We start from the raw sequence: 25401 nt of genomic DNA on the forward strand, positions 1-25401 counted from the left end.
TGTACATTATTTTACCTATGTATATGTTATGTTTATGGGGGCCAAAAAACAAAGAACAAGTGAATTTACTAGAAGCCTGGAAAAATCATGGATTAAAAATGCGAGCATGGAAAGTAATATGGTTAAGCTTAAACATGGAAAAGAAAAGGACAAAATATTCTAGTAAAAAATACAATAAATTTATAACTTAAAATATTGCAGCATTAAGAATTTTTTTTTTTTTAATTCAATTTTTTAACATTATATAATCAATTCTTAATGCTGCAATATTTTAAGTAATAAATTTATATTTTTTACTAAAATATCTTTTTCTTTTCCATGTTTAAGCTCAAGCATAATACTTTTCATGCTCGCATTTTTCTATTGTAATATATAGAACTCTAAGATGTGCTACAAAATTGCACACACACATGAGAGCACTGGTAAGAGCATAATTATATTCATAAATATAGTTATCCGTTGCCAAGGCTGCTGGAAAAATGATGGGATCGTTCTACCGCTCCAGTAAATATCTCACTGTTGATGCAATTCTCTACCTATATAAGAGCCAAGTACATCCAAGGATGGAGTACTGTTGCCACATCTGGGCAGGATAAGCTGCTAGAAGCAGCTTATCCTGCCTTGACAGAGTTCAAAATAGACTTTGTAGCCTAGTGGGGAATGCCTCTTTTCTCTTTCCTGCAACCTCATTCCCACATAAGAGATCTTGCAACATCTTATGTGGGAAAGAGGTTGCTTTATCGTTATTTTCATAGTAAGTGCTCATCTGAACTCCCATCTATGGTTCCCCCTGGCCTGACTTTCATGAAAACACTCATCATAAACGAAGCTTATTTCTTAGAACTGCACACCTGTGGAACTCTGTTCTGTTTTCCTGCTTTCCAACTGACTACAATATTGTTGTCTTCAATTCTAACGTGAAGAAGTTCTTGATGAGTCATCCCCTTAAGTAATCCAATTTACTAAATTTTAACTACTAACAATTATTACATTTTCCCATTGACTACTGTACACTCATTAACTCTTATCCTTGAGTGGCCTCCGGGCCTTGAGTAGTGGTGATTACTTTGTTAAAAATATATATATATATATATATATATATATATATATATATATTAGGCACCGCCAAAACTGGGGGGGGGGCAGGTCAGTACTTTTTGACGGACCGTCTTTTTAAAAATCTACCAAAAATCAGGTAATTATCCGATCAATACGAAATTTTCAGCGATTATTAAGAGAAGAATGAACTTTATAACGGTGTACTTATTTTTCATAAACGATATTTATATATATATATTTTTTTGCTTACAAAACCCCCCCTTGTTTTGAAGTGGGAACAAATATGCTTAAAATAATCATCTGAAACTGAACAAAACATATTGTGTTGTTGTAAGGGACAGAATTATAGATTAAAAAAAAAAAAAAAAAATTGTTTGCATACCTTATTTTGACGTCTGAATATCAGAACTTCGATTGTGTTTAATTATCCCGCTTTTGAGTTTTGAAGTGTGAAATTTGGTGAATATGTTAAGTAAAATAATTAATTTAAGTTAAGCAAAACAAAAAAAAAATTTTTTTAATATTTATACGAAAAAAGCCATTTTAAAATCTTTGATAAATAAATTAACAATTTTTTTTTTGGGAGCCGAATAATGCATGACCATTATTAAATAGGCCATGCTTTGAAGAATCGATACCAAAAAAAAAATTCGATAAATATTGTGCCCTTTGTGTTAAAAATAGCATCATTTTTTTCGATCCCGTTTGAAAACGTTTGCCGCCTTTCGACTACGGTGGACCAAACGCGCTGAAATAATTTTTTTTTATTCTGCTTTAAATTGCCCCCCCCCCATTTTGGGGAGCCTGGCCCCCCACACACATACACATTAAAAACCAAACTCATACAAATGGTCACCCATCTGGTACTGGCCAGCCTCAGTTTAATAATACATTGAAATTTTCGTCACTGAAAAATAAGTTTTTTTGGCCTGTTTGGTCTTCCATAGTTTGCTTCTTATCAAACGCAAACGTAAACAGTGTCGATCTAGACTCTAGAGCGACGCGAAATAACTGGTTACATATATGAATAAGCGGAATTATTTGAAATCCAGATACTTATATTATAATATTTTTGCATATTCTCTTAGAAAATCATCCTAAATCTTAGTTAGACAATAAATAAATAAATTAATTATTTCAAAAACCTTCTTTTTTTTTTAAATATTTATGTACGTTTTTTGTGCAAGACAAAAAATGTCAATTGTTAACTTTTTGAGAAAATTTAACATTTAAAATTTAATTAAAAAAAAGTTTTACATTATTCTGTTTTCTATATGATAAAATTCAGGGTTTTATCTTTCTGGAAAAAAAAGTTACTCAGAAATAATGGATTTTAATAAATGTAATTTCGTTTTTAAAAACAACTTGATTTTGCGGCCATTTTTGGCGGTGCCTAATATATTATATATTATATATATATATATATATATATATATATATATGAGAGAGAGAGAGAGAGAGAAAAAGCGCTACATACAATATATGCCAGCATATAAAACAACTGTTAAACTTAATGCTGTTGCTGTATTAAGTGATGAAGAATTATCCCGGACTGACAAGGGAGGAGGCAATTTTCATGCCTGTTTATTTTCTGTAAACTAAACTGTCGCCTTATAAAAACTCAGTTTCCTTAATTCATTAGGCCATATATATATATATATATATATATATATATATATATACATACATACACACACACACACGGCACACGTCTAGCGCATTAAGGAAATAAGTGTTTCACAAGATACTTGGAGAAATATATTTTATTTAAACTAAGGAGAGGGGGTACGACATTATCAATGGGTCCACGTTGACATTTGACATTCACAAAAAGAAAATTAAGAAATGATAAAAATGTTAATAAAAAGTCAAAGATGTGAAGCCAGTGTGCGCAGGGTGTCACCAGTTGTGCTTCAAGGGATAAAAAACTCAATTTTCTATGAATCGGCATGATACAACTTTGTTGACATTCTTACAGAGGGAATCACATAAAGGATGCAAACATCTCTAAGTGAAAATAATATTCTGTAACCGTCTGGATTTAAACTTCGCATACCCAGGTCATCAGTCTGCGTCATTATCACCATCACTTCCTCTTAAAGGAATTAAAGACTATAAATATAAATTTACTTATATCCACTCCTATCTCTGAACAAATTATTTTTTGCCGTTATAGACGAGATGCAAAAGGAGAGGGTTTCTCATTTAATTCCAAGCAAAGCCGGGTCTTTCTGCTAGTAAGGTAAGTTTCAATGAATTGAAGAGGAGGAGGAATCAGTAAAGCACAAAAGATAACATGAGAAAGTGCAGAGAAAAGAAGAACACAAGCTCAAACCAAATATCCAAAGAAGCCTAGGATTAAAATGGGTTGTGAGAGGGACATAACAGGATGGCAAAAAAAAAAAAAAAAAAAAAAATTCCAAAAGAACAAAAAAGAATGGGGGAAAAAAATCCCAAATCAAGAAGAGTCTGGTATAAAGAGGGAGTCTCACCTTCGTAGCAATAAAGAGAGAGAGGAGAATTTCAACTTTTATTGTAAAATAGATGTTATAAAATGAAAATCTTCTCTAAATTAAAGCAGATAAGGAGTAAAAAGAATGAGGCTATGAGTTTGTAGGAAGAGTGCAAACAAGTTATATGTGTACCTATTATTATATTAAATCTGAATTAGTCAACGTGGTTTTCCTAAAGCTTTTTTTTCCCTATATATTAGGTAATCAAAAAAGTTATGTCCGTTTCTTGATTCACCATTGAATGAAGTTGAAATATATGCGAAATGTGTGCAATAATTGGTTTCAAATTCGGACAGCCAGAAGTAGCAACATCAGACATTATAAAAAAGCATGCGCACCATGCCTAGCCATGGTTTAAGCCCGACATCTGTCAGAAGGATGGAAGATCTCGTTTGGGGCTGTTTGTTTTATGACTTGTGGGTTATCAGAAGCTGCATCAAATTTGCACATATGCCAGAAGATTTGTCCTTCCATGATGAACCTTGCAGTGGACAACTACAGGTCTTGAATGATGGAGTTCTGAAGGTGGTCATTGAAGAGGACAGTAGTTTAACGTGTGATGAACTTTCAAGAGAGTTCAACGTTTCTAATAAAACAGTTATACTTTACCTACACTGCCTAGCTAAGACATACAAACTAAGCAAGTTGGTTTCACAAACGTCATTAAAGGTCCACAAGGGACAACGCATAGCAGCTTGTATATCACTGCTTTCTTGCCACTGTGCTGTATCCTTATTCAATCAAGTGCTTACCAATGATGAAAAATGTATGAAACTCCCAAGCATTCCAGATATTAATTCTCTCCTGAGGATGTTGTCCTTCACACTGCTTTGTGTCTGGTGTACAGGTCATTAAGTGGTTCATTATGAACTGCTATCAATGGGCCAAACGATCACTGGATACCTTTATTCACAGCAATTGAAATGTGTGCAATAGGTATTCTGCCAGAAAGAGCCAGCACTGGTGAATCATAAAGGCATGTTTTTCATCCATGACAACGATAAGTTGCATGTTGTCGTAGCAACTTGGATGGGAGACATTGTAGCATCCACCTTATTCACCTGATCTTATACCATCCGATTACCACCTCTCCCATTTCCTGAATAATTATTTTTATGTGAAATGCTTCAGCAGACTTGCACTAAGCCCTCATGGACTTCTTTGCTTCCCAAACCCCCTAGTTCTACTGCACGAGGATTGAATAGCTGGAAATATGTTGGTAGGTGATGGATGCTGATGGCGATTACTTTGAAGAGTAAATATAAGTTACACATATTGTAAAGCATTTTCGTTTCTTCATTTAAAACATAGAACTTTTTTGGTTACCCTGTATTTTAATCACAAAAAATACAAGCTCATTTTTGGGATTGAGTTATGTTTGTAAAAATATCCATTTTAGTTCTAATTAACCATAGTTTGCAATTAATTCAAGTTTCTAGTAAATTTCTATCTCTCTCACTATCTCATTGTATATTGTTTATCCCCTCGCCCCATTTTATACACTGTGGTTTCCTTCACTCTGTTTATTCACAGTCAAAGGTAATAAAGAAAATATAAATATTAAAATAGTACATAATCATCAAATGGGTTATCACCACAGGCAGTAATACTATTTAACGAATAGTTGGAGAAGAAAAGAAAAATAGAGATATATAGTGAGCAGAAAGAAGCTAATTTTATATTTTACCATTTATTTTTGAATATTTAACTGAAAGTCCTCCCTCCCCAATTAAAACAATTTAAATTAAACTCAATAGTTGACCCAATGGTCATTTTTTCTTCTAGTAATGTATCAAACAAACAAACAAACAAACAAACAAACAACCAAACAAACAAAAAACAAACAGCAGCAAACATAGCAAGTGTTGTATTTTTTTTTTTTTTAATGTGTACACTGATAAGTATTGCATTTACTTTTTTTTCTCAATGGTATGTGAAATCGGCAAGAGAAACTAGGTTGCTGCCTTTTGTGAATAAAATTGTAGCCTCCTAACCTAGAAACTTAATTCAAGTTAACTGATTTCAGATCCTATTATTTAAAGAGCCAATTGAATGAACACTTGGTCATCAAGTGACAAGCAGTATTGACCTTCATGAATTAGACATTCACTTTTCGTGGAAATTTTTTTCACATCAGGTTCAGGATTATTGTCTGTTTTTATACTAAGTTATGTTTTTGTTGTTAAAATCTTCATTTATTACTATTTATTATGGGCAAGTCTTATTTTGACCAATAATTTCACTTCAAATTTTTGAAAAGGGAAAAATATAGTTATCAACAGAAAGCTGTTCTATTGTTTCATGACTCATTAGTGTGGCTCGACGCAGCAAGTACATCAACACCAACACAAGTCACTCTCAATCATGGAAGTTTGACATTCCATTTTCCGAGTTTCTGTTAGTGCAAGAAATTATACTACTTTCAAAGAGAGGTTTGGCTTGCCTGTTTTACGACATTTGGGTAACAAAACAAAATAATATCAATTAATGTAAACAATGCATCAAGTACAAATTACTATTTTAGCCATTTATTATTTATTAAGGAATAGTGTTCATACCTTTCCCTTTAATAGTATTACGATATAAGTGAATACACTCGATCCAAAATAATTGTTATCCATCACAATGTTAGCATGGAGTCTTAGATTATGTGATGACAAGGTGGTTAACCATTTGTTAATTTTGTCATATGATCACCAACATAAAATGTGCAACCCAGAAGTTTATTTCTTCTTTCTCCCTTTTTTGGACTGTTGAGTTGGCAACAGGTTTGCTAAATCCCTTTTTTTTTTCCAGTTTAATCACATTCGTTAGTCCAAACTATTTCTGTGACATGCAGTCAGTCATCTCACCATGGCTAGACCAGATTTTGACATATATTTGATAAATCCGGGTTTTTTTTCATGTATGCTCATATTAAGAAACTGCCGTGTGTATATTTTGGTATATTACTCAACAGAACGCTATTAAGGATGTGAATATAACTATCAATCATTGTCAATATTTTGCTGAATTCCCTGCTATCATTCAATTGAAACAAAACACTAACCGCAAATGGCATAGAGTGGGTGATGATGTCTGGTTATCCGAAGAACTTGATTGTTTCTTTCCTGTTTCATGTTAAAAGCAAAAAGTCTGACACTCAACACTTCAATAATCCAACCTATGATAACAACTGCATGCTCACTGTAGGATAGGAAGTGTCCTCAGTGAAATGTGGAAAACAAAAACTATGAGTTCTTCATGAATGCTTAATTTCCATCTTCCCAAAATTTATCGTCCTATCTAGCCTGAACTTTAGCACCATCATCCTTTTGCAAAAAAAAAAAAAAAAAAGACGCTTATTGATTGACTCCTTAACTATTGATCCATCGCTATTACAAAGATTATCATGAAATGCTTTCAGAGATTGATTTGGATCAACACATTTAAAAACAATGTCTCCCTCTAATGTCGGACATTAATTTGCTTACAGTGTGAATGGATCTATCGAAGACGTCATCGTCAGTAGTTGATAACGATTGAAAAGTTACACATTTAATGAAACAAGCTATATCTGTAAAGAAACAACTGTCTTAATGCTTCAAACCAGTTTGGATTTGTATTGTTATTAAAAATAACAAAAATAGTAAATCAGATGCCATTTTTTTTTGTAGAATTCAGTAACAATTAAACTCAAACAGAAATAAAACAAATCATGTATCAATAAGAGTACAAAATCAACTCACAGAAATGATGTTGCTAGTCTTTCTCTACCATCATTATTTCCATGGAAGATGCGTGAAAGTGTAAAACTTGTAAGACATTTTATCATATTGATAAACTTTTTTCTTTCTTCCTCCATGTGCTTAGTGCCAAACGGAATTTCCATGAAAAAAAAAACAAAAAAAAAAAAAAACATCCTTGCAAGGGCATCTTGTCTGAAACTGCTTTCCTGTAAACTACAACATAGTCGTTTTCAAATTCTTGTCATAAACCGTCCCAATAAGTAATTAAGCATTTCATTAATTATCTTCAATCCTCTCAGAATATTCTTCATTCAAATGAAAAACATTTCAGCTCCTTAACTCTTATCCTAGAGTGGCTTTTGGCCTTAACAAGCGATATATAAATATGTCATTATTAAATATGACAAGCGACAGAGGAGTGTATCTGAATCAGAATCAAGCAGCAATCCATAATCTCCTGAGACTGACAGATAACTATACTACTGCCAGTATCCTGTATCTCTATAAAACCACCATTCACCCATGCATCTAATATTGTTGTCATATCTGGACTGGTGCACCAACCACTAGTCCCGCCTCCTTAGGGCAAAAGAAAAATGGCATTTAATCTATTAGATTGTACACTTCTACCAAACTCCATGTCCTCTTCTATTACCTCAATGTTGCATTCCTGTACTTGTTTTACAAATAGTCCAATGGAATGTGCTACAACGAACTTGCTGCACTTGTGCTTCCTCAACGTAAATACATCCAATCAACAGCAAAATCACACTCCTTCACTTTAGAGCTGGAAAGTTTTCTACTCTAATAACTTCTTTCCTCAAGTTGCTTGCCTTTGGAATCCCATGCCTGCTCTCAATTTTTTCTAACTGTACCAGCATGCAACATTTTAAATATAATGTGAACAAACATTTCTCTGCACAACTATCCACATAGTATGTTCCTATAAATCTGGTCCTTAATTTAGTATCACATTATACCCTTAAGTCTTAGTGGTAATATGCGTTGCCTAGAGTGAATATAAATATAAAAAAATTTAAAAGTAATAAATGCACCCACTCAACACTCTTATAACAAATACAATTCATGTCGGCCATAACTCTAAATAAATTCCACTTTATTCATCAACATGGTGTGTCACACTACTGCACTCATTATCGATGTCACAGTTCCAAACGACTTTGGTCTTAATAGAGCAGAACGGGAAAAGATAACAAAATATCAGGACCTAAAAAATGATCTAAAAACAACATGGTCTCTGAAAGAAATAAACATTATACCAGTTGTGACAGGAGCAACTGGCCTAATAAAAAAGAACCTTCAAAAATACTTAGAAGCAATCCCTGGAAAACCAAGCTGTAAGGAAATACAGATAGCAGCCATAAAGGGAACAGTGTCTATTCTTAAAAGAGCCCTCGGATATAAATTTAAAATATAATAGAATCAAGTGTTAGCCCCAGGAAGGAGCCCCTTGATCTCTTCAAACTAACAAAAGTAAAATAAAAAAATAAAGATTTCAAGACTTCTCTAACAATTCGATGTCTTTTTTTGAAGAATGATTTTTCTTTGACATTAAAATACACTTAAGTTTCCAATATTATGGATTCATTTGAACCAAATCTCTTTACCTGGAGAATTCTTTTGAGGTCTGCAAAGAGCCATTAGCTGTTGGGGTAAAATCTGGAGAATAGGGTGACTGCTGAAGTGCAATTCATTTAGTTTTGTCATTGTTCTGATCAATTTGTGACATGATACATTGTCTTGGTAAAAAAGCACATTTTCTTTTTCATTTGTACTCGTTCTTAAGAAATTTCTTCCAAACCCATTAATAATGCTATATACAATATCCACTATTGATGGTTTTTTTCCTTTCTTAAGATAATCAATGGACAAAATACCCTGTGCACCTCAAAATACAGAGGGTAAAACCTTGTCTGCTGATGTTTGTGTGTTGTTACTTTGGACGGCTTTCATGTGTTGTTTTCCACCCAGTTGATTGCTGATTTGATTCCAGAGTGAACTGATGATCATAATTTCTAAGCATTGGCACATATTGATGTAAAAACTCTCTTGTTGCATTGAAATAATTGCAAACAATCTGAATCATAAATGCATTGCTGTTTATCGACTGTGAGCAAACATGGCACTCACTTAGAACCCAGCTGTCTCAGTGACAAATGTTCATGCAAAATGGTCAATACACTGCCTTTTGATGTCCGCAACTCCTGTTATCTCACGTAACTTCAATTTATGATTATCCAAAACGAGTTTATGAACATTTTCATATTTTTCCGGACAACTAACACATTTATGAACATTCAGCACCATTCGTGTATGCAAGTGTTTGAAGTCAGCTGATCACCTCTGCACTGCTGTTTCGAACTTCAAATAACATTTATCAAGCCATTGCTTTATTGGAACAGTATTTTTCACATCAGAAAGCAATGCGTTATCAACACACGACATTTAAATTTTTCATATTTTTTGAAACTTTGTAACAGTAACTTAAATAACTATAAGTTGTAAACTAATAATCCCACCGAGCTAAAATTTTAACACATACTCTTTAAAAGTACTTCACAAAAATATGGAATTTTTATTAGTGGCGCCATCTATATCAGGCCAGAGACTTATCAAATGTTTTATTTTAATAAATTCTACTTTTGCAGACTTGTGTTATACTAATTTTATTTAGGTAAAACGCTTTAAGCATCACTGATCAATATAAATATATAGGAATTTTTTTTTCTTGAAAAAAACTATTCTCATTCATTGAACATATTTCATTCACAGTATGGACAAGTTGAACTACTAAAAATCTCTTTATTCTCAGACAAAAATCAATAAATGAAAGATAAGAATGTCATCATAAGTGGGTGTAGCACATTGATCGATAGACTACACATACAAACAAACATGTGACCTTTAAGAGAGAACCATTACAAAGATCGAATTCACAACAAATTGATAGGTTAGTGCTTTTTAGTTTAACCAGCATATTTAAAAAACCCTATTTATCCAACATAGAAGATATTGATGATGCTAAAGAGCTCTTCTTTGCCCGTCTTTGAAGCATGAAGTCATAACAAGTTTCCACTTTTTAAAGAGTTTTTTGGATTTTTATTTTAGATTTGCACTGGTTGTGCAATAGAGACACAAGGCAGTGTTTCATCATATGGTCCTCTTCACCGTCGCAGATGACTGGGTTAGTTTTGTAGCCTCATCTCGTTATAGCAACTTTTGATCTCCACATTCCCGTTCTTAGGTGATTGAGCATTTTTCACTGGAGTCAAGGTGCTTCTGAACCAGGAAGAATTCCTATGTCAGTAGGAGGAGGAACATCATCTAGCCGTTTGATCCACACCTGTAACTCACTTTTTTCCCCCCCTCCGAGATGTTGTTAGAGGTTCGACATGGCCGAGAAAGTTTCTCTGACTTTAGTTGTTGGATTGTTTGTTCATGTACATGAAGGAGATGGCATCTATTACTGGTATTCCTTGTGATCTCTATTTTGGCTGACAACTTTCTGTCGCATGTGGCACTCTCTTTGATCTTTGATAGGGAGGACGGGGCAACTAGAAGATTACTATTTGTAAACAAACCAATTCATTTTTATTTTTTATTAATCACCATGTTTAAATTGCAGTTCTTATTCAAATTATATATTTTATAATATGATATTAATGATATTGATAATATTGGGATTTTTATTATTTTACTAAAAAAGGCCTAAAGGCTAAAGGATAAGGGTTGAAAAAATTTTAGTTGGACAATGATCGTCACTCCAAGACGATTGGAAATAATGAGTGTAGTAGACAATACATATGATGAATTGATTATCCAAGAGAACAAGTATTTGTTTGCATTAGACTTTAAGATGACCATGTTGTAGTCGGTTGGGAAACAATCTTGTGATATTGTTCCAAAGCTGGGATGTTCTAAGAAAAAAAACAAAAAAACTTGTTCATGAAAGTTGCATTTATAGAGGGAAGTTCTTTGCTGTAGTTGCAGCTAGACGAGTTATTGCTGTGAATGTTAAACAGAGAATGGAAAGCAGTCGAACATCTACAATGAACATAAAGCTACAATAAAGAAAGACCAACAAAATCTCTTCTGTGTGAAAGAGGTTGTAATGGAGAGAAGAGATCATCTCCCACTAGAGTGTGAAACTGGTTTTGCATTCTATCAAGGCAAGAAAGAGTGCTCAGAATAGGTAGAGGATTTTATCCGGAATCAGGTAATTTATGGAACAGTAGAATGATCCAACCATTTTCCTAGCAATCTTAGCAACAAACTTTACGAAAGTCTTTCATTTTAAGTCAGAGTGAAAATTAGTCCTAAGAGCTTATCAAAGCTTCCTCAAGTAGAGAGCTATTCATTACAGCTGGGGAGAATTGAGGATCTGAGCATTGGTGGTGAAAAATAACAAACCACTTTTTCCCCTTATTGCACCATGTGCTATGAGAGAGATTTTGACTATAAATGGTCTTTGTAATGCTGCCATGGATAGTTGTATTATCTGCTTAGATGTTAACAAATGATCTCAGAATATCATTTGAAAAACCATTTGTGACAATCAATTCAATTTACAATTCAAAGAGGATAGGGCCCAGAATGAATCAAAGTACACAGACATTGACACTATGTGCTTTGGACTTCTGTTTGTCAACAATTACTTTTATAGATATACTAGCATTTCAGCCCGGCGTTGCCCGGGTGTTTGGATGTGTATGTTGAGCAAAAAAAAAAAAAAAAAAAAAAAAAAAAGTGGTAGTATTCCTACTACCACTTTTTTTTTTTTTTTTTTTTTTTTTTTTTTGCAGGTTCGAACCCGTACTGCAAAGGAGGAAAAGAACGGGGTAAAACCTAACGTTTATGCTGTTACGACCACCGCTAAACCGGAAGAGACATTTTTTAAAATTAAGGCTAGACAATCTAAAGGAGAGGATAACTTTCAAAAATATCGGTGAAAAAAGTGACCCCCTCCACTGGAGAAAAGTGCCTAGTTGAAGGGAAAGATAATGTTTTTAGCCAATTTTTCGATATTTGCCATATGAAAGGTCAAACTTTAAAACGATACTGATCTTGGTAAAATCCGTCGCATCTATTGAAAGTTTAAGGCATACATGCAAACAGACATACATACATAAATTTATATATTGGTAACTAAAAATTTTCGACCCAAACTGATGAAAAAGCTTGCGCTATCTCTGAATACCCGTTATGTAAAATTTCAAATATTTAGACCAGAAATTGTCTGAGTAATTGGAAGAGACCGCAGAGGTCAATTTTTTAAAAACTTTGACCCCTATTATGACCCCTTAAAATTTATAGTTTCGGGCTCAAATCACTTTATTAAGTTAGATCCAGGTTCAAGGAACCTATATCTAAAATTTCAAGTGTCTAGACCCAAAATTGTCGGAGGAGTTTGGTAGAGTTCTTAAAGGTAAAATCGTTGAAATTTGACCCCTTAACAGCCAAATTTCTGGCTGACACCCGTCACATCGATTTTCCCAAATCTCAGTACCCGGTATTTCAAATTTCGAGTCTATAGACTAAAAATTGACAGAGTTATTGCGCAGGGAAATGTACACAGACAGACAGACAGACAGACAGACAGACACGTTCACTTTTATAGATATATAGATCAGAGAGAAAGGATTTGATGGTTGAGGGGATATTTCCAGATACTCCATAGCTAGCAAGCATGTGAAACAAACTTCAGCCAAACCCTGGTATAAGCCTTAGGTATATCAAGAGATGGGGGGGGGGGAATTGAAATATAGTCACATTTACAATTTTTACCTTGAAAGAATTAAAAGTAACATTTATAATGCGAAGTCAATTAAAAAAATAATAATTGTTAGCACTGTGGTCTTACTAAATAAAAACTGTAAAATGGTAAACGGCTAAAAAAAAAAAAACAGAGTTGTTTATTTTAAATCTTCAAAGTACCAATAAAAACAATTATTTAAATGTTTAAACATTTTTATAAATATATTCTTCAAGATTTTTGTTAAATTTTAATTTTAGTTTTATGAAACTAAGAAAATCTAATTTTAAAAGAATGAATTTCGTTTTGTTATGTTAAAATACATTTCAATTAGTTCATCGACTTAACAAATAATTGCTCCTAGTAACCCCAGATGTAATTGAAGGAAAACATTTTTTACTTTAATTGTGACTCAAAATGAACTTTACATTTATAATGAGAATATAACATTTAGTACATTTATCATTACAATATAAGTTTACTTTGATTTTTTTCTGCAATCAATGTTTATGGACCTCGAGCAAAGCAGAGTAGCCTTGCTAGTTGTTTTTTTATATACTATCAAAGTGAAAAATCAAAAGGTCAGTTTGCACAAACATTTGCAACACATCAGAATCATTTAATGGTTAATAAACCTTTTATAGAAAATTAAAAAAATATATTTTGGATGAATCGATTCAGTATTGCTGAACCAGAATTCAAATATGGTGACTTTCTTGCTAAAGAATCACTTATTGCCAAGAAGATTTTGTTATTGACTATCTACATTCACATTTTATTTCTAACATGTTTGACATCTTGATACTCTAAACAAATAAGTGAATAAAAGCATTTTAAAGATTTTCACACAGTAAAAAATTATAAAATAATATTTCACGATTTTTTTTTTTTGCGAGTATGTTCTCCAGTACTATCATGGAATATTAGTGGACTTGTATTTCAATTGGTTATAACTATAAGCACAATGAAGTTAAGTAACATCTAACCTGGTCAGTACTTACATTTTAGAATACCAGGAAGTATTAATCGTCTCTCATAATGAAAGGGGTGGGGGGTAATAAATATCTGAATTAAGCACCCTATAACACCCCAGATTCATTACCTACCACACAAGATTAAGAGTTAATATACTAATTCTTTTTTCAAATATTTTTTATTAGAATCTTGCTAAATATGAAAAATAATAAATGTTTTTAAGAGAAAAAGACAAAGAAAAAATATGCATGAAATTACTAATGAAAAAGTAGATAAAATAAAAGGTTTTTTTTTTGACACTAAGTTCTATAATAAATTAAAACCTTTCACAGCAGGATTAAAGTCACCCGATTTAAATTCTGGTTCGCTACTACTGAATCGATTTATCAAAAGTATTTTTTCTAGGATAATTTGTAAATTTATTAAGCTCAACCTTTTAAAAATTTTATAATTTTTTTGAACTGAAAATTAATGTTTAAAACATTAGTTTGTTTGAAGTAACTTGTTAAACATAATCATTCACAATTGTTTCAATTTAAAAAGCGATAAAATTACAAAATGTATGCTCAAATAATTCACTCATACATAGAAAAGAATCATTAAAAACATTTGTAACATTTTACATGAAAAGTTAATTTAGTCTAATTTATACTTAACATACATTTGTTTTAAACCACAGATATTATACATTATATATGTTATTCATAGTGAACTAACTTTATATAATTCAATCAATTTATTTTACATAAAAATTAAAATGATTTATGCCCCTTCGACCTGTGTAAATAAAATAGCTAATCTACAGGTGATGAGTCTAACATTCAGATGTAAATTTCAAGTAAGTTTTAAAATAGTAATAATGTAAAAACATAAATAGATAAGCTGTACATGCCTGATTTTACTTGAGTTATTTTTGTCTCGCCTTTTTTTTTTTTTTGTCTTATTTCATGTTTGTTTTTATATACAAAATCATTTTTTTTAAACAGGATTTTGAAAATTAAATTTATGGTATTGTTAAATCAAATTGTTATAAAACCATAATTAATTTTGTTAATGCAATATTTTCACTTCTATTTAAAAAAGTTATTGATGTAACCAGGTTTTCTTCAAGCAAAATCCCCTGACGCTTGCTATGGGCCTGTGAGACTAAAATTAAACATCATAAAAATAAAAAAATAAAAAAAAAACGTATTCAATACAGAATATTCCCAAAACGTATTTTTAATTACTATTAAGATTTATTGAAAAAAAAAAAAAAAAAAATTTGGAGAATATTCTGTATTGGAAACATTTTTTATGCTTAATTTTAATCTGACAAACCCACAGCAAGTGTTGTGGGACTTAGCTTGAAGAAAACCATGTAACCATTTTCCTAAACTTTCAATTTTTTAATAACTTAGGATTTGCTAAAAATTGTAAAGCCAGAAATTAATTTCTATTTGACAGCTTGAATACTTTAAAATTTCCAAGGATCACAAAGTAATTTCTTTTATTTTTTCAAACTGTAACAATATTAAAATAGTAAATTTCTTTAAGAAATAAAAATACATTGTGATAGATTTCATTTCATAATTTAATTATACTTTTAATTAGGATTTTTTAAAATTTATTTTATTTAACAGTTTCATTTTTATTTCAATAAATCGATTAATGATAAATAAATGTGAGTCACATAAAAATGAGAAACACACACACGAGAAGGTGTTTCATAATTTATTGGTATAAAAAAAAAAAGCAAGGTTCAACTTGGACTTTTAGAATTTAGTTTTGAGATAGAACATAATATTCTAATTTATATCAACATTAAAAAGAATAACTGTCAAACCAGATCAAAGAGAAATCATGTTTAAAACGTAAAAAAACCCAAACATTTCTTACCTTTTCTTTCTTGATCCACTACAATCTATGCACATTATACTTTGAAAATAACTTCAATTACGGTGTGTGATATTAGTAACTCATTAAGTAGTTCATGTGTTTTTTGTTTTGTTTTTAATAACTTTTCAAAGTGTCACGGTCTAAAATTAAAATATTGTAGATGTGAAAAAACAAACAAACTGTAAAGATGAAACTATCCAAAAATAATCGTTCTTCAGTTGAAATTCTTTGTGATATTGAAAATAACCCTGTCAAACAAGTCAAAACTATTGTTTAAAAGGAAAGTAAAAGGTCGATTTCCATTCAGTCATTTAATATAGTAGAACATGTGAGATTGATTAAAAAAATCTTTAGAAAGTGATAAGTGAGACACGTTTGGTAGAGTATCGAGAAGATAACTTTTGTTGTTGCTAAAACAAGTACAAGGTTTCCCCACAGGTTGAATCACAGACCAACAATTTCAACAGATAACTAGTATTGAACAAGATAGAAATGTAGTAGTAATATCAACATTATCAGAGATTATAACCAATAAAATACAAGTATGGATTAATAGCTTCACAGATAATCTGTATCTTATATAAATCCATGATACACGAAGGCCACTTGTTCAAATAAGATTTGAAAGCTATATTTTAATTATCAGAAAATTTAATTTTGTAATTAAATATAATCTTTTTTTTTTGCATTTTCATTACTAAGAGGTGCATAGATTGAACTGGACCAAACTGGACACATCTAAAGTTCTTCCATTTTCTTTACTCTTAATCTTTTTCATCTTATATATCAGATATAAGAATTTCACAGGATTTTTTTTTTTTTTTTTTACTTCACTTTATTCTCAGTTCTTTATTCCATAAACCCATTTAGAATAATTGAAGAGATATTTCACAACTTTGCTTTATCATAAAAAATATTATTAGATAATTAATTTCAAGGTTCTTGGGGTTTTTTTTTTGAAGCATGAAAACGATGTTTTTTTTTTTTTGTATTTAATATTTTATTTGTTATATTTCAAGCGGTCCTCCGCTCTTGTTCACAAAAAAGTATCGAAATGAAAATGAAAGACGTTGAAAAAAAAATGGAAATTTGTATTTTGGACAGCGTTCATTTCTGGCAACGATAATTATTAGATAATTAATAATATTCTTATGCATACACAACTTTTTTATACAAATTTGAGGAGAGTAAAAATTCTAATTATTAGTAACCTGACTTTTGAAATAATAAAATATCTTTTAGGAAAATAACTCGGTTAATTTTCATGGGACAGAGATCGGCTTTCCGCATAGTCTTAACATCACTCCACCCCCACTTTAGTTCTGGCTAGTTTTTAGCACAAATAATTTTGTTTACAAATGACTTTTTGAGCAAGGGGTTATTTTATGGTAAACAAAATTAGCAAACTGAGTATCCATACAAAAATTGAACTGATAAATTTAACAGTTTTTTTTTTTCTGAGAATTTGGTCTTTATTCATTTGATCGAGCAAAAATATGTTGCTTTTGACTGCATATTATTGACTGTTGCTGCATATTATATTTTAAGCCGAGTAAATAATAATGTAAACTTATTTTTTGTGTAGAAAAAGAGTTTAAAAATAAAACCATTAAATTCTTTTGGATACATAGGAATTAGATATTTTATTGAAATCCTTGGTTTAGAAGACAACATAATATAAATGCTGTTTGTTGAATTGTGCTGTTTATTCATTTTTTTTTTTTTTTTTTTTTTTTTTTTTTTAGATTTTAAATTAAGAAAACTGACCTTTAAAATGCCAGAAATTCTTGAAAGTTGAAAACGAACAAGTTTAGTGTCAATGTCTGATACATTTATTGAATCAAATTAAATATTTTTTCTAATTCTTTTTTAAATTATTGATAAACAATAAAATTAACACTTGGACATATGACTAACATTTGTTTTTATGTATATAAAACAAAAATATCTTCAAATAATAATCGATTTTCTCACAGCATTATATATATTTTTAAAAACTTGTTCAATTTTTAGGTGAAGTTGAGGGGTTTATTTATTTATTTATCTTTTGTAAAAACTACAAAATAAGTTACTCCTAAAATTTGTATTTTACAAGGACTTGTTAGCATTGTAGAATTTATGTGTGGGGAAGGGTAAACATGTGCAAGAATTGATTTTATGTCAAAATCAAATGTTTTGATCAGTAAAAAGATTAATATCAAATATATTGAAGAAAACTTTAAACAAGTCTAAATTAATCATTCATTTTCTAAAAGAAAAAAAAATCCCTTTGCTAAACATACTTTTGTCTTTGTTGTTTTAATCAAACGATACTTTTTGGTCATAAATAAAGCAGACTATAGGTAGTAAATCGTAGTTTATTTTTGTTATATATCAATTTAAACTAGTCATTAATTATAACATTTAAAATAACAAATGTAAGTGAAATAAATTAGATTTTGGGGAAATATATATATAGTGGAATCCAGAGTACACTGTGATCATAAAATAATTAATCTAATCAAAACTAAAAAAAAGAAAAATTTGTAAGGCAATATTGTTTTAATTTCTATTGCAAAAATTATTGGATGTAAATGACTTTTTTTCTTTTTTTTTTGGAGCCAGTTAAGGTCAATCTTAAGTTGAAATGACTTTCTATTCAACAGTTTAAAGGTTTTCAAAATATTTTCACATTTCAAAGATAAATTTTTTCCAACTCTTAACAAAAGATTAAAATGGCCAACTATTTACAAATCAACTAAAATGCACTTTAGATTTAATTTCCTAATTATTTTTAAATAGAATTATAAAAGTTTCATTTAGTAATTGTGATTTCAATAATTAACTTTTCAATTTGATTTTTGGAAAAGCCAGCATAATATCTTTTTTTTTTCATCCCAAACAGGACACAGGGCTACTTGGATGTATGGGGCTACTATTTGGGATAATATCTACAAGAACGCTATGTAGGGATTTGAGCAGTGAGATCTTTTTGATTTTTATTTAATTGTAGAAATTAGTTACAAATGAAATTTTAAAAAATGGCAAAAATATAAATTGTAATTGTCAAGAGTATTCGCAATTCTGAGATGTTACTGACATTTCTTTATCTCCCTTCATATTGTGCATTGCAAAGTAGATTGAAAAAAAAAATGAGTACAGTCTATAAGACAACTTTGTATGTGTGTGTTCATTTTCCTCACAAGTATATAACTTTGATAAGTACATAAATTATTTTAAATTCTATTAAAAGTTTTCTGTATTTAATTTTAGGTTTGTTGGCAAACGCAATAGAAAATCAGTCAATTTTTATGTGTTCAATTTTAATATATTTACAAGATAATAGTTTTGAATAGAATAATTTTGTAAAATATTTTATTAGATTTTGTCGAGTGAAAAGCTGTGATTAGTGGAATAGAAACTGCATTAATTTTTGTGTATTTTATTTTTTGTAATCGGTTATTTTACCGGGATATTTATATCTGCAATCCCCATTCATATTAAACAGTTTTAAAATTTTTAATTGGAAAAAATAACTTCTTATGTATGCATGCCCTCACACGTTTACTTCACTGTAAAATTAAATTGACACTTACTAGCATAAAGCATTCCAACATTTGTATATGTAAATATTTCTTGATTCAAGCAAGAATTTTCCTAATAGATTATCCACTTATGGTCTAGGAGCCAATCAAAACAAAATAAAAAATACTTGCTTATCTGAGCATAATGGAACATTCCAGCTTTCTTATAAACTGGCTTTCTAGCATTTCATTTTGGTTTATTTGCAGCTCAACTGGTCAGGCAGTAGTGTACTGATGACTAAATTCAATACTCGTAACTATGTAACTTTGATAATTATGCATTGAATTATTAAGTTATTTTTTTTTAATTTATAAAAACTTTTCTCTCTGATGGTAATCATTTTTTCCCCTATAAACTTTTCAAACAAAAAAGTAAACATGTCAATAATAATTGAGGACAACTCTAAAATAGAATAATGAAATTGTAAATTATTCTTATATATAAGTATTTGAGTGTAATTCTTAGAACAAAGGTTTCATATAAATAAGATAACTTAAAGCAATTACTTACCCAGACACCATTTGCATTTCCAACTCCTAACAAAGGCAACAATTTTAATAATTATCACTGTTGATTATCCAATAAGAATAAACTCCCCCCCTAAAAAAAAGAATGAAGAATTCTGTAAATTACTGATTTTGCCATCAATAGATGAGAAGGAAATATAGATTCAAATCTATCGATGACAAACTGTGAAATAAGCAATCTTTACTTTATTATATAGATGTGTAGACATCATTTGAATTATAGTTTAGTCTTGTTGAACACATCTGATCTCATGCATGAAAACGAAAGAGAAAAAGGTTTAATTAAATTAATAAAGGCAGCGAATCAATTTGTACTGGAATATCAACTTTTAAGCAGTGATTTGATTCGCTTCTACAAACAATTATGAAAGTTAATTCAGAAAAAGATTTGACTCACATAATTCACTTATTTTTTTATTTTTTTTAAACAGATTCAGTCATTTATTGTGTGCATGTGCCTTGACAGAAATCCCCATTGTACCAATATCCACCGTTTGTCAAAGATATACTGTAATCGTAACAATTCATCATTGTCTATTACCAAGTGGTCAATCTACGCAGAACGCCATTACCCAAAATTGTACATATTTCAATAAAAAAATATAGAGAGAGAGATTTATTGTTTTAAGTACTAGCATTTCAGCCCGGCGTTGCCCGGATGTTTGGAGGTGTATGTTGGAAAAAAAAAAAAAAATAGTAGTAGGAGGGCAGGCTTGAACCCGTACTATGAAGGAAGAAAAGAATGGGGAAAAACGTGACGTCTTTGCTGTCACGACCACCGTCAAACTGGGAGTGATGTAAGTTTTAATTAAGGCTAGACAATCGAAAAGAGGGGTTGACTTTCGAAAATATCGGCGAAAAAAGCAACCCCACCCTGTAGAAAAGTGCCCAGTTGAGGGTGAAGCAATTAATGTTTTTAGCCAATTTTTCGGTATTTGTCGTCTGAAGGGCCGAGCTTCAAACGATACTGATATTGTAAAAATCCATCGCCTCTGTCGAAAGTTATAGGTAGACATGCATACATACATTTATATATTGATAGCTCAAATTTTCGACCCAAACCGATTAAAAGCTTGTCCTATCTCTGAATACCCTTTGTGTAAAATTTCAAATGTTTAGACCAGAAATTGTCTGAGTAATTTGGTAGAGACCGCAGAGGTCAATTTTTTTAAAACTTTGACCCCTATTATGACCCCTTAAAATTTATTGTTTTGGGCTCAAATCAAGTTATTAAGTTAGATCCATGTCCAAGGAACCTATATCTAAAATTTCAATTGTTTATACACAAAATTGGCGGAAGAGTTTGGTAGAGTTCTCAAAGGTCAAATCGTTGAACTTTGACCCCTTAACAGCCAAATTTCTGGCCGAAAACGGATTACAAAGATTTTCCCAAATTTCAGTACCCTGTATATCAAATTTCGAGTTTGTAGGCTTAAAATTGACAAAGTTATTGCATAGGGAAATGTAGACAGACACTTTCACTTTTATAGATATATAGATTATTCAAATACTGTTCACGAAATAAAACATTGAAAAGGTTAACTTCACTTGAGAGAAGTGATTTATTACAGTTGTAGTAACGCGGTTGAATATTATAATGAGCATACAACAGTGCTTACAATTAGGTTATCAAATTTGTATGGTTGTATTCTATTAAACTTCGACTCTAAAGACAATGGATATCCTCTGAAAGTGCATATGTGCTGTGAGAAGTTCCAAGTGAAGAAAAGATTGCAAAATCTCCAATTACACATTCTTTAGTTCAACATGACTTTGAACTAGTATGACACGTTGATTTGTTACTTTTGAAGAAAATTAACACAACTTTGGTGGCAAAAGCTAGGTTTTGATGTGATAAGAACTGATACCAAACATTAGATTTCTAAGTTTAAAAGATAGCCGAGTATTTATTTTTAAATATTGCATGCAAAAAATGTACACAAATGACATTATTTCTTTATTATTATTATTTTGCTGACAAACTTATTTCATTTCAATACTAAATCCAAGTTAAATTGACATTTTTAATTTGATATAATCGAAAATATATTCAAATCAAAATTCAATACATGAATCATCACAAAATATGTAAAGTTGATTTTTTTTTACTATATTCTTTTGAATGTTACGTGTAAAAATTGTAAAAAGGCTAATCATTTACAAAGTCTTATTACATTTATTTGATCAGAATATTCTATTCATCTAAGTCACTGAAAATGTGGACTTAGTGGAGTGATTTACTAATTGATACATTCTTTCTTACTTGAGATTGAAGGACTATTATTATTATTATTCATTCTTGTTAGCAATATTCAGCTTATTAATATAGAAAATGATGAATTGATGGAATAGTAAAGTGAGTAAGAGTTTTTAAAAAGTAAAATTTTTAATTATCAAAATATTCGATTGATGGGAATTAATATTTAAGGGGTTTTTTTTTTGTATGTTGTTTATAAAATTTGAGTGTAATAGCATAGATTATTACATAAACAGAAATTAATAAAATAGTTCAGACTTAACCACACAAAATGGTGGTACATTTTGCAAAATAGAACCAGAATGAACTGCACAAATATCTTGTGGACTTTGAGATTCAAACTTATTCTATACAGGCGACGGAATATGATTATAATGGAATCAAAGGAAAGACAGTTTCAAATTGTGGGATGTACTATTTCAGAAGAATGTTAAAAAATTATTTTTAAATGACCACAGAAGTGAGGAGGAAGAAGAAAAAATGTTAATAGTGATACCAATCATTATTAAAGACATAAGAACAATCTCAACAAGTTTCAGATTCAACAGATGTCTTAGTTCCTTGGTTTAGGAGCACCAAGTAATAGGAGGCTGATTGTAGTCAAGGAGAACATGAAAACTTTTTTCTACTAAACCAAGATGTAAGGGAGGGTGTCACATCTTTCCCTGGAATAACAAGGCATCAAAAATCACTTTTTGTGTCTTTGGTTTGTACCACTAGCCTCTCCCTCTTGGATAGGGTCCAAGAAAGAGTTTTCAATCTAATAAGTCCCACTTTGTCAACTAAGCTCCAGCCCCTGTCCCATCATTGTAGTGTTGCATCTGTGCTTGGTTTACAGACATTTTAGTGGAATGTGCTATGATCAACTTGTTGCACTTGTGTCCCCTTGATGTACATATCCTCGACAAACCTGCTTAGCAACAAAATCTCACCTCTTCGCTGTTGAGTTCCCTAAATGCCAGAAAGCTTTCTACTCTAATAGTTTCTTCCCTCAACTGTTAGACCTTGGAATTTCCTTCCTGCTACCTGCTTCCCTGACTGTACTGATATGCAGAAGTTTAAATGCAACGTAAATTAACATCTTGTTAATCTTTCCTAGGCATGGTCCAAAATAGTAGCCCCTCACGTCCAAGTGTTTTGTTTTGGGTGTACGCAAGTTAAAAAAAAAAAAAAAACTAAAAAAAAAAAAAGACTCAAATGAGGATTGAAGCTCAGTCTCCCGGACCAATTACCAACTGGATTAACCGTAATACTTGACCTTTGCCTTTAAACTTTAATTCAAGCCAGAAATTAAATTTTATCTGCTAATAATAAATAAAAATGGCTGGCTTGTAATTATCATGACTTTTCAATTAATGTTCAAGCATTCAAACTGACCAATAGGAAGTAATTTCAGGCTTACGGTTTAACAACAAAAGTCAAATATTATGATTTTTATGATCTTAAACCAAAGACAAACATTCATTTTTGTGTGCATCCATGTTTTATCAAAAAAAAAAAAAAAAAAAAAAATTAAATAATGAAAATATTTTAATTGGACTGGAGTTGACAGAAATCCAATCAAAATTCCATTTTTATGATCTAAACATATGAAAACACTTTACATACAGTGTAAAAACGGATTTATAATTTTATTCCTAACAATATGTTTATATTTGTATACTATTTGTCTGGAAATAAAAACAAATGTTTGCTTTTCAAGATAAACCTTTTCAAACACCATATAGTACTTGTCTGTATAGACCAGTAGTCACCAAACATTTTTTTTTTTTTTTTTTTTTTAAAGAGACCACATATAAAAAGGCATTTGATAGTGTGCCTCACTCCTGGATACTGCTATGTTTGGAGATGTATAATGTCCATGAGAGCATAAGGACATTCCTTACAAAAAAAATGACCATGTAGCAACATCAATTGCTCTACACCACATGGAAGAGACAATACAGACTTCAAATCTCAGTGTCCAGCAAGTTATATTTCAAGGCGATAGCCTGTCTTCTGCCTTACAATTGACCACTCAGCAAGCTCCTTAAAAAACGTGATGCTGGGTATAGTCTTAGTAGAGGCAGGAAAAAAGAAGAAAGTAAAAGAGTGAACCACTTACTCTTTATGGACGACCTCAAACTCTATGCAGAGACAGAAAAACAGCTTGTCTCCCTGATAGAAACTGTAAAAACTTTCACAGAGGATGTTTGCATGGTGTTCAGATTTGGCAACATCCGAACATTTTCAGTTCAATGACAGCTTTATTGAAGAGTTAAGAGAGGATACAATATATAAGTACCTTGATATAGAGGAAAACGTAACTATGGAGCATGGAAAATGTAGACATAAGGTGGAACAAGAATACAAAGCACACCTTAAATCTGAATTAAGCCCCCAAAACAAAATAACTGCCATAAATCAGATTGCAATCCCTGTCATCTCATATGGTCTTGGTATTACTGACTGGCCTACAATGCAATATCAATAGGCTAGATACAAAGACCAGGAAACTCCTAACCTTACAGAAAATAATGTACCAAAACCAATGTATGGACAGAATATACCTATCACGAAAAGAAGGTGGCCTCGGTCACACTGAAATAAACCATGCATATCGAGTCACCATAGTAAGCATGGGGCAGTTATATCAAAAGCTCAACACATATGACAAAAGAAATAGTGAGGGACCATCATGAACGTGTACTGCAACAGACTTCAATCACAAAGCTTGCTGAAAACTTTGGAGGTATTATACTGGAAAATATTGCTGAAGTATATGATGAACCAGCAACACAGATTGCAAGAAAAAAATACACTGAAATCGAGATAGATACAAGAAAACACAGATGGGAACAACATAAAAGAGCAGGAAAGTTCCTGGAAGAGCTTAGATAAGGATGCTTCACTCAAGAGCGGGAGATTTCTGTTTGATGAAGAAAGACTCATTGTAGTGAGTCAAGATCAGGGCTTACTCATAAATGAATTTTAAAAAATGGCTGACCAACAAGCAAATGGCCACTCAGCGATTGAGAGCTCAAGCCACTTAATATCTTATTGGCAGATGGTCTTTACACTATCCGCCACAAAAAAGTATGTAAACACCTCCACTGGAAGATCTGAGGAGAGATGTAAGTTAACAGAT

At 31.1% G+C, this 25401-nt stretch overlaps 1 protein-coding gene across 4 annotated transcripts in view; it reads right to left on the minus strand.

Moving 5' to 3' along the window:
- Window positions 1-25401, minus strand: part of LOC145247387 (trafficking kinesin-binding protein 1-like) — a 297237-nt gene that overhangs the window by 250177 nt on the left and 21659 nt on the right. The window contains exon 1 of one of the 4 annotated variants that reach the window (XM_080109080.1): window positions 15927-16405. The exons of 2 other annotated variants lie outside the window; for them this stretch is intronic. In XM_080109080.1, coding sequence (XP_079965206.1) covers window positions 15927-15961 — 35 coding nt within the window. In that variant the 5' untranslated portion in view covers window positions 15962-16405. Of the gene's footprint in view, window positions 1-15926; window positions 16406-25401 lie in introns of those variants that run through there. One more of the 4 variants, XM_080109077.1, reaches the window with a different exon arrangement.

The sequence above is a fragment of the Euprymna scolopes genome, chromosome 25 (assembly GCF_053919585.1).
Source record: "Euprymna scolopes isolate OS-2025 chromosome 25, ASM5391958v1, whole genome shotgun sequence".
Lineage (NCBI taxonomy): Eukaryota > Metazoa > Mollusca > Cephalopoda > Sepiida > Sepiolidae > Euprymna > Euprymna scolopes.